Raw genomic sequence first — 9,993 nt, forward strand, 5'->3', positions numbered from 1 at the left:
GGTGAAAAATTATTTATACAATTTATACAATTTTGTTGTTTTTTATAATTTTACAAATATTTCAACTTTCTTCTTTAATAATCGAAGCAAATTTCCTTTTCATGAACTTAGAACCGCACTTTGGACACCCCTGGTTTACACGTATGAAACCATACACAACAAAACATGATTCCATATGTACTTTTATGGACATTAAGACATGAGTCATAATTTTATGAGTAAGAATTAAATCAAAATATTATAGAAATTATGAGAAGAAAAATTGCACAAAAAAACAGATTTAAAATTACAAGAAAAAAAATTCCAAATAAAAAAAAGTTCCAACCAGAAAAAAATGTAATTTTTGAAATATATTTTTTAAGTCATAAAATTAATGGGGGGAAGTTGGGGAAAAGTTTATAATATTATGGGAATAACGTCAAAATATTACGGGAAGGAAATTTACTCTGGTTATTTCAAAAGACCGTTGAAATATTGAGAAAAAACTGCAAAAATGGGGACAGAAGGGCATGACAACCTGGTCACGGCCACGAGATGGCGTCATTGAACTGCAGCCAGGAGCCTGAAGTCGCCTCTGCTTCTACGAGAATTCATTAAGCTAATGAGTTAACATTTGTCATATGTGTCAGCTGACAAGGTTAAATCATAATTGCAACGCCTTTCTCGCCATTCAACTCATTCATAACAGTCAAGGAATGAAACTACAGTACCTGCATTGCATTGCGTGCACGAGTACTGGAAACCGGAAGCAGGAGGACCCAGACAGACCGCCAAGCACAGACACTCCTTGTCGAGTCGTAAACAGTTTTAGTAGCGGTTTCTCTTCGGGTGAGTAGTTGTCTTGGTCAAGAAGCAGAAAAAGACACGACACGCCTGTGCGAGTGTGACTCACAGCGCCAGTGGGCAAAGTCTCCAGTATCAATGTAGGGTATACGTATGTCAACACTTGAGTGCTCGTTACAATAGCACTATATTGTCGTCCAATTACAGCATACATCATACATATGTGTACTGAGTGATTAGATAACGCAGGTGTGGGTTGCTTGACAAATAACTGACAGCTAAAACCCTCTACTACTGTTACAAATTCACCTTCAAAAATGATTCCAATTACTACTCCAGTGTAGTAAACGATCGATAATTATAGGTCGATTTGTGAATTAATGCAAAAACTATGTTACTCCTCAACTGAAAGGTATTTATGACATTTGTCCTCCCCACCAAACTAACAATCTACTATCGGTTTTTATCCGGTCGCGCGTGACACATCAACAGGCAGTTTTCCGGAAGTGTCGACGTCATGAAACTGAAGGCGCGCCTTTCGGCGACGTACGCGTCGAAACTGCGTGCGCGTCCCCGCCCACCTGCGACGGAAACCGCCTAAAATGCTCGCTCCCGCTGTCCCCTCCCGATTCAAGGTGCGGCAGAGCAACAGGTGCGCGAGGGGACATAGTCAGCCATTACAGACACAAGTACCGCCATTAAAGAAAGTATTATTTTCTCCTTACGGACAACAGTTGGAATTGTTTTTAAAACTTTCTTTTTAACTCAAGAGAGGAAGTCAATTTAAAGAGGTTTGATTTCGAGGCGTTGGGGATATTTTGAGCAGGTGGACGTTCCATTTTGAAATCAGGTCATCGTCGACGAACAAGAGAAAATGGCCAACTCGGGTTTACAGATGTTGGGCTTCGTCCTGTCACTTCTGGGCCTAATTGGCTTGATAGTGGGCACCATTTTGCCGCAGTGGAAGATGTCGGCCTACGTCGGGGACAACATTATCACGGCGGTGGCCATGTATGAAGGCCTGTGGATGTCCTGTGCCTTCCAGAGTACCGGCCAGATCCAGTGTAAAGTCTACGACTCCATCCTCCAGCTCAACAGTAAGTACTGCTAATTATGCCGCTAAATAGCCATATTTCAGCTTTATAAGCTCATATTCAGCCACACTTTGTTTTTTTTCTTGAATTATGAAACGGGCTTTATAACCAAATGACCCCAATTTGACTAAAAAAGGGAAGCAACGTGTATGAGGAACAAATGCAAGCAAATGAACCACGCCTGTAATAGTCCCGGAGAATCCCTAATCCACCGTTATACCCGTCCCAGGTATTGACAATCCTCACCTGCACCCCCATTGCTGGAGCTAACCGGTTTAGTCACTTATTGACTCCCAACCGGAATGCGGTTACTTGTACTCTGTGCAAGGAAAGGAGGAAAAACATTGTATTTAAAGCAGGTTTCGGAGGATCCTTCATTATATCTTTATCAACAGCTCCATGCACAATGAAGTACTTTTATGGTGGTCTGTTCAAGGAAGTGGTTGTGCTGATGTAGGGCAAGGTGCCTTTGAGTTTACGCTTATCTTTTATGACTTGTCTGTCGTTTTTTGGGGGAACGGGTGGCTAAATGGGTCAGTTGGTAGCTGGATTTCCTTTTACGGTATGCGTTGGTAAGTCCGCAGATCCTATACGCCACCAACCGTCACACCCGTGCACATCTTTTTAGACTTTTGAATTTTTTCCCAGTCCGCCACGCTTTACAACTGCATGTGCCGACCCAGCCTTGCAGAAACACGCGCGTAAAGTCCCGCTTCCACTTCAATAATGGTTTGACCTTTGGAAAATGCCAACAGTCAGGCAAGTAACTTAGACATGATGCACAGTGGCTCTTTGTTTGTGGGTGGAGGTCTCAAACTTCAAATGTCCACCAGGAAGCAGCACCTGCATTAGGAGTGTCCTCCAAGATACTGTAACCTGAAACCTGGTCAGACCTGTTTGAGTTGCACATACTGCTGCACTCACCCGCATCACCCCCCACCTCCTTTCAGGGCTTTCTAGGCGGTTTATGGGAGCGCCTCTGAGACACAAGGGACCAAAGTCACTCTGTCATACGTCAACCAAAGCTGCAACGCGCGATTATTTTCCGAGTCGATTAATCTCAAGATTGTTGTTGACTATGTCCTAGACCAGGGGTGTCCAAAGTGCGGCCTAGGGGCACATTCTGAAAAATATAATTTAACAAAAAAACATCTGCAGTAATTTTTAAAATAAAGTCAAAATATTAATAGGAAAAAAGTGGAATATAACCAGAAAGTCATACTTTTGAGAATAATATTTCAGCAAGTGAAGTTGGAATTTTAAAGAAAAAAATTATGAGAAACAAAACAACCAATGTTGTAATTTTTGCAAAATTGGATTGCGGGAAAAGGTATGTTATGAGAATGAAATCAAAATATGATGGGAATAAAGTCATAATTACCAGAAGAAAGTTGAAATAGTTGGAACATATAAAAACAGTATTGGGGGCGGGGCTTTAATTTTACGAGAATAATGTCCAAATATTGATAGAAAAAAATTCTATTGTCAGTTTTGGGGAAAAATATCAGAATACGGAAGAAAATGTAATTTTGGAAAATGGCAGTGCTTGGAATATTAGGTTACGGAAAATGCTCTAATATGGAAATAAAGTTAAAATCTGAAATGAAAATCGCTGAAGTCAGATGAATGTTGAAATATTTGGAAAATTGAAAAACGGAAACAACGGGCAAAAGGAGTGAAGTTGATATGAATCATAGGCTTTTCCACCTGTATGACCAAGCTGAGGGGAAATAGCTTAGCATATCTCCAAGTCTTGCTTTACAAAGTAGCAAAGGTGTGTCCTTTCATTTTCCACAAAGTGGCCCTCACTGGAATCCAGTTGACAGCCCTGTCCTTGACAGACCAAATCAGCACGAAGCAAACAGTTAGTGGTTTGGTACGCAACATGTGGGAAAAGACGCTAAACATCCATCACCGTTTGCTGTTACCTATTTGACTCATGCTGTACTTTCCCCACCCAGGCGCTTTGCAGGCGACACGTGCCCTCATGATTGTGAGCATCATCGTGACGCTGGCCGGCCTGGGCACCGCCTGCATGGGGATGAAGTGCACCAACTGTGGCGGGGACGACAAAACGCGCAAGTCTCGCATCGCCATGACAGGCGGCATCATCCTTCTGATCGGAGGTACGGACTGTCACGCCAACGCAGACGTGTTCTTTAACGGCACTTCACATAACATTCCTTGCTTTCCTACAGCGTTGTGCTCCATCATCGCCTGCTCTTGGTACGCTCACGACATCATCCGAGCCTTCTACGACCCTTTCACTCCAGTCAATACCAAGTGAGTGCAATTCTTATTTGCTACACAATGAGACTGAAAGAAGCAACATAACATTGCTTACCTTTTTCTTTGCAAAGGTACGAGTTTGGATCAGCCATCTTCATCGCCTGGGCCGGAGCCTTCCTGGTTGTCATCGGGGGCGGCATGCTGGCAGCTTCTTGCCCCAGAGGCAAACCTGCACCAAAATACCCCATCTCCAGACCCCCGAGCAGCACCAAGGAATACGTTTGAACAGGACCCTTCCACCCACCCACACAGAGTCCAAAACTGTTCATATCTTTGTTAAATTTGGATTGAAGTTGCTCTAGGGCAACATGAAAATGTTACTGTCATATTTTAACCACACACCGCCCTGTCAGGACGTCCCGTCACAGCTTTAACCTGCCAAGCACTCAAGTTTTACAGAAGTCAAAACCTGTTTTAAAAATAGTTTCCATGTTACTGTGAAACAAGAGCTGCTTTAGAACGTATAGTGGCTAAAAGGAATGCACTGGATGGAGAACAGACGTGGCTGGCAACATTCAAAACCTTTCCTAACACCTGAGAAACAACATCAGCAAACAAACAACGTCTGCCTTTTTATTTATGTCAATCATTCCTACTGAACTAATTGTGTGCCAGAGTGAGATGATGTATATTTCTGATTTCTTTCATTAAGATGATGCCAATGTTGTTGCTGTCAACCATAACAGGACATATGTTGTGGGAAATTGTTTAAATGGCTTTTACTCCTGCACTCCCTTTTTATGTATGTTTTTTTATCTGTGATTTTAAGTTTTTGTTGTATATAATTAAAGTGGAAAAACTACCGTGTGGTTGCCCCTTGACTAGTAAATTATACATAAAATAGAGGCTAACTGGTTAGCTTGCAAGCTCGCGACTCGAGTCCCTGCAATTTAAACGCACCCTACCGGAAACGTGATTAGTGTTGCACATGCGCGAGACAGTCAATTCCGTCTTTCTACATTGTCGTAACTCTGCTTCTACGACGTCACGTGCCGTGGCAGTGATTTTTAAATGAGCACAAATGGCCAATAACCATACTTCATATCTACGTGTGCTTTGAAATGAGCATAAATGGTCAATAACCGTACTTCAAATTATCTATGTAAAAAAACTTCAAGCATAGCGGATGCGCAGATGTAAACGCCATATCCTGTCACGTATATGACTAAACGTATCTTGCTAATACTTTTTTTTCAGTGGCGAAAAAATACATATCAAAAGAGGTTTTCATAATTTATCAATTTGTACCATGGACAGCAGAAAATAATCGACTATTTCTTCCATCTTGCTAACGTGACGTAATTGCACATGCGTGGTAAAAATGTTGCCAAACATTTATTCCATTACTGCCGTAGAATAGGTGGACGAATGACGAATATTACACATGCGTAGTACAAATACAGGTGTCCACCCCTCAAAACATTCCGGCAACCCTCAGGGTTCAGGGCCACACTTCCATCGTATGCGATAAACGATAAACGTAAACGATAGCGTTGCTCTACTGTCCCCTGTCGGCGCAATGAGGTAACTGACGTCTAGCCAATGAACAGTCCTGTTCATTGACCTGTACTCTGGCCGCCTCGCTATTGTCAGTTAATCTGAAACGGGTGAAGCTGTTTGTTTTAAGGGCCACACTTGCACCGCTTGGCGGCCATCTTCCTCACTTTTGACTCCTGCACGCCGTTGGTAATGATTGAAAGCTTGGCTTCTACCGCCACCTAGCGTCTACTCATTCCTTCATCAGTTTTTCTTTAAATGTTGTGTTTGGGTGCTGGACAGCCAACCAAGCATCTAAAAGACATTTTGTCACTGAATAACAAATCCAAATAGGAGGACGCAAATGTTTTCCTGTTATTTCAATGACAAACTCACTTGAAAAAGCAAATCTTTTTGTGCATCATCACTTGAACAGGCCTCGCCATTCAGTATTTATTCACTTGGTCAGTTAACACGACACCGCTATCTTCATACAGGCGGTAAAATTGCATCGAGCCATCATGGACACCCCAAAGACCCTTCGCAGCAACAACACACAAAAAAACAGGTCCTGTGAATGGTGAATACACTGTCTGCTAATGAATCAACACAGGCATAACGCAACAAAAAAGGAACTTGCCCACAACAGTAAATCATCCAAAAAGGCGTTTGATGTTATTGATGTACATGATGAATGTTTTCCATGGACACTTGCATCATGTATTCCCATAGGAACATATTTACATATGCAAATATGTAAGGGTGCGTTGGACAATCCTTGCATAAATCAGGATCAGCCCTTCGTAATAAGAACATCAGATGTGATTTTCAATGAGGCACACTGGGAGGTTGGGGCGGGGGGGGGGCATGAAGTAAAAAAAAAACCTAATAAAAATCGGAATATTTATTTTGGGTCGGTCACACTTTGCCTCCACTTCCACAGGTCTTCAACAACCTGAGGAAAAAAAGGGGAGTATGGTTCAAGATGGCTTCTCCAAGACAAATCAATAAAGCATCATGACAACACTACCTTCTCATCAGAGACTTTAAAAGAATTCTTCACAAAGTTCTTAAACTTGGCCTGCAATTTGGGCATCATAACTCCCTGAGAAACAGCACAAAGAATAAAAATCATCATTTCAGTGCCAAGACGTGCTGATACTCGACAACCCATACACCCACCTTCTTCATCGCCTCCGCCATCTTTGTTTGGATCTCAGGGAGCGTTAAAGGCTCCTTGGGGGTCATTGGAGCATTAGGTGATTTCTCCCCTTTTCCTTTGGGGGTCCTCGCCTGCAAAATAATTGTAATAATGATCAATGACAGCATCTTAGTTTTACTACAATATAAGTTGAATGCGCCCATCAGCCTGGGAAATAGCGCTTGCGGAGAAGAGGACGGATTCAGCGGCATGTACCTGCTTTGGGGCCGGAGTGTTGGGTTTGGAACCTTTGCCATTTTGGGCGGACTTCTGTGGTTTGGACGGCATCCTCTTGGCCTGTGGAAAGATGCAGGGGCGGGCGTTAGCAGGAGAAGTGTAGTCGCCGCTGCCTCTAAAGCGGATCTACTGAATGCTCACCTTGACGGGCGAGTCTACGTCTTCATTCCTAAAGACAAAAAACAAACAAATCTTAGCAGGGTTGTCCTTTTATTCACAATCAGGAGACTGTATGCCAGCAAACAATATGATCTCCATAGTACTTCAACAGGGGAGGGGGGTAATGTAGACACTCACTCAGCATCAATCTTCATCTTTTTCTGCAAAAAACATGATGACTTTTATTTCACAATAAAAGTATTGGACATGATTTGAAAATAAAAATAAAACTCACCGGAGATTTGAGGACAGGAGACAGGGCGGGTCTTTTCTTGGGCGCTTTGACATCTTCCTCTTCTTCCTCCTCCTCCTCATCATCGTCGTCGTCGTCGTCATCGTCAAACGTATCGGGTTCCATCACTTTAACGGCAATTCAGATGCGTTAGAGGCGGCACCACGCCGACACCCCCAGAAGCTGACAAGATACTTACTGACGAGGTGCTGCCCACTGATGTGGATGGGACCAGAACCGGCCTTCAGGCGGAACAATGCCGGCGGCGTGACGGTGAAACCCCCCAGACACACCTGCAAACAGCACCACCACACGTCCGCACTAAATCCACACTCCTCAGGGCCAGGATGAAACCCTGTTCCAGAACATACTGCAGCCATTATAGCAGTGCTTCTCAAAGAGTGGAGTGGGGGGGTTGTCAGAGGCTTTCATTTCAATGCAGACCTACCAACACGTGCACATTTATAGTACTCGGAGGTGGGGGGTTTATGTCTGTCCCTTAAGAATAATTGAGAAGCACTGCATTAGTGTCAAGTGTGGAAGACACAGCCATGCAGATAACTCAACAGCACCTCCGTTGGTCGCAGGCCAGTACTGCACCCTACAAACCATATCTAACAAACATGTCACAGGGGTCCGCACTTACACTCGGTAGAGTGGAGGGCTTCAGGGAAACCAGCGTGGCCGTCACCTTCTGACCCTCAGAGTCTTGTCCTTCCACCTCCACCAGGTGAAACTCGTCTTTTGTGGCCGGGTCAGCACACGCCTGCGGGGGGCCACAACAAACACCAGTGATCATTATAATAATAATACATTTTATTTGTATAGCGCTTTTCAAGATAGTCAGACACTTTACAGAAGAATGAAGTTGAATAAAGCAAGTAAACAGATTAAAAGACACACCAAAATACAACATTCATTGGTTAATACACAGTTAAAACATGAGTAAAAGCGGGGCGGGGCACAGCAGTCAGATATAAAAAGTTAGACATTAAAAACAGATTTAAAGAGGTGGGTTTTGAGTTGTTTTTTGAAGGTGGGAAGGTAAGGGCAAGCATGGAGTGAATGGGGCAAAGAGTTCCAGACGGTGGGGGCAGCAATGGAGAAGACTGTCTCCCCAGGTTCCCCATTATCCTGCATCCCAACTGGTTCAAATGTGAAGCGTGCATTTACCATCCGTAAATCCAGCTGATGCTCAAAGTCATCGTCCTCTGGATTGAAGAGCACCTCCTTTCCGGTTTCAAGCACACAACCTGGTGGAGAGAATGGACAACAAAGAACAGCACTATTAGTGCAACTCGAACCTCCGCCTTTAAGTCCTACAGTCCAGGCAAAACTTTGGCATTAAACTTTCATTTCGTTACTGTTTCATTATCTACAATTACGTTTTTAAAAAGCAATTTTCCCAATGTGTGAATGTGCGTCATCGTGCCCACACATGCAATTCATCGGATGTACACAAGGGGCGCTGTAGTACCAACGTGGTTATTTCCACATGGCCGGACCATGTGGAAATAACCACGTTTTTAACAAATCTGCCTCTTTTAACATATCAGCAAAAACGATTCTGTTGGCACAACTAAATGGTTGAAAGTGAGCAAACATTTAAGGGGAAAAAACCTCACGTCTACACGGAGTGAGGACTAGCTTAAGACTGATCCTAAGCACATCAATGTGGTAACAGTTCCAGTCATCATGAGCGAACATAAAGTGAACACATCGAGTCGACTTCCGCCTAGTAACCCGAAAGCGAAAAGGGCAGTGAACGCCAACCCAAAGTCAAAGCTACCGCTTGCGAATAAATAGCAACGTAAAAAGGAGGACGCCATGTTTTTTGGCCCAAACCACGTGTGTGGCTGCGCAGTGCTAGTGACACGCGTGCACACCGTCAAAGAAAATACTCAATGGTAAATACTACATGACGCAATGTTGCGCTTTTTATAAAAAGGGTTGTATTTTCTGAGAACACTTTACTTAGATTGACCAGTAGCGTTCTTACTTAGTATGAAATAGTCTCACCGTAAAGGAACGTCTGTGGAGACATCTGCTCGCCGTTTAAACCGTTCATTTTGTAGTAAAGTAAAGGAAAAACAAAGCAAAATAGTCTCGAACTTGACTGCCGTGAAGCAACAAAGAAGTTGTTGCCGCAGAAGGTGCAAGCTTCAATACTGGAAGCTAACTCCGCTCCTCCTCTTTTTTCTTCTTCTTCCTCCTCGCCGTCTTCTTCTTTTCTCTTTGAGGTCGAGGAGCCAGCCAATTAGCTCAATGTCGTCATCTGTCTTACACTACGTGTATTGCACACGACAAACACGTCAGCGCTCTATTACAGCGTTCTATAACAACGTCTGTTTCATAGTGAAACATTCTGAATAAAGTTCAAATTCTGTATTTAGTTTGGTTTGGTTAACCGACATTATTTTATCGCCCTACAAGACAATGGCGACACTTAAACACTTAAGCGCACCGACTTTTTAATGACAGAATACAATTGAATTATTGTCAGCATGTTGAATCGTGAGAAA

At 43.2% G+C, this 9,993-nt stretch overlaps 2 protein-coding genes across 3 annotated transcripts; one reads left to right on the plus strand and one right to left on the minus strand.

Moving 5' to 3' along the window:
• Nucleotides 1-1,396: 1,396 nt before the first annotated feature.
• LOC131131986 (claudin-7-B-like) lies at nucleotides 1,397-4,971 on the plus strand. 2 transcript variants are annotated; one of them, XM_058077087.2, is made up of 4 exons: nucleotides 1,407-1,880; nucleotides 3,839-4,003; nucleotides 4,076-4,160; nucleotides 4,238-4,971. In XM_058077087.2, exons 1-4 carry the CDS (start codon nucleotides 1,658-1,660, stop codon nucleotides 4,389-4,391), a joined length of 627 nt encoding a protein of 208 aa, XP_057933070.1. In that variant the 5' UTR covers nucleotides 1,407-1,657; the 3' UTR covers nucleotides 4,392-4,971. The 2 variants fall into 2 exon arrangements, with proteins under 2 accessions (XP_057933069.2, XP_057933070.1); XM_058077086.2 differs by having other exon boundaries at nucleotides 1,397-1,880; nucleotides 3,839-4,160.
• Nucleotides 4,972-6,081: 1,110 nt separating this feature from the next.
• On the minus strand, nucleotides 6,082-9,707 carry npm1a (nucleophosmin 1a). Its single transcript, XM_058077579.2, has 11 exons — nucleotides 9,491-9,707; nucleotides 8,645-8,724; nucleotides 8,118-8,237; nucleotides 7,671-7,764; nucleotides 7,475-7,599; nucleotides 7,378-7,400; nucleotides 7,222-7,249; nucleotides 7,060-7,140; nucleotides 6,825-6,935; nucleotides 6,673-6,747; nucleotides 6,082-6,597 (listed from the first exon to the last, which is right to left on the minus strand). The coding sequence occupies exons 1-11, from the start codon at nucleotides 9,537-9,539 to the stop codon at nucleotides 6,547-6,549; spliced, it is 837 nt and encodes a 278-aa protein (XP_057933562.2). The 5' UTR covers nucleotides 9,540-9,707; the 3' UTR covers nucleotides 6,082-6,546.
• Between the last annotated feature and the right edge of the window lie 286 nt (nucleotides 9,708-9,993).

This window comes from Doryrhamphus excisus, linkage group LG1 (assembly GCF_037039965.1).
Source record: "Doryrhamphus excisus strain RoL-2023G ecotype Guam linkage group LG1, RoL_Dexc_Guam_v1.1, whole genome shotgun sequence".
NCBI classification, from domain to species: Eukaryota; Metazoa; Chordata; class Actinopteri; order Syngnathiformes; family Syngnathidae; genus Doryrhamphus; species Doryrhamphus excisus.

What these genes read in the sequence shown, in the direction of transcription:
- LOC131131986 (XM_058077086.2), top strand. Translation starts at nt 1,658, where the DNA reads ATGGCCAACTCGGGTTTACAGATGTTGGGCTTCGTCCTGTCACTTCTG. An exon ending in CTCCATCCTCCAGCTCAACA is followed by an intron (nt 1,881 to 3,838) that starts GTAAGTACTGCT and finishes TTCCCCACCCAG; the next exon opens with GCGCTTTGCAGGCGACACGT. An exon ending in TTCACTCCAGTCAATACCAA is followed by an intron (nt 4,161 to 4,237) that starts GTGAGTGCAATT and finishes TTCTTTGCAAAG; the next exon opens with GTACGAGTTTGGATCAGCCA.
- npm1a (XM_058077579.2), bottom strand. Translation starts at nt 9,539, where the DNA reads ATGAACGGTTTAAACGGCGAGCAGATGTCTCCACAGACGTTCCTTTAC. An exon ending in ATCAGCTGGATTTACGGATG is followed by an intron (nt 8,238 to 8,644) that starts GTAAATGCACGC and finishes GGCCCCCCGCAG; the next exon opens with GCGTGTGCTGACCCGGCCAC. An exon ending in CAGTGGGCAGCACCTCGTCA is followed by an intron (nt 7,600 to 7,670) that starts GTAAGTATCTTG and finishes TTGCCGTTAAAG; the next exon opens with TGATGGAACCCGATACGTTT.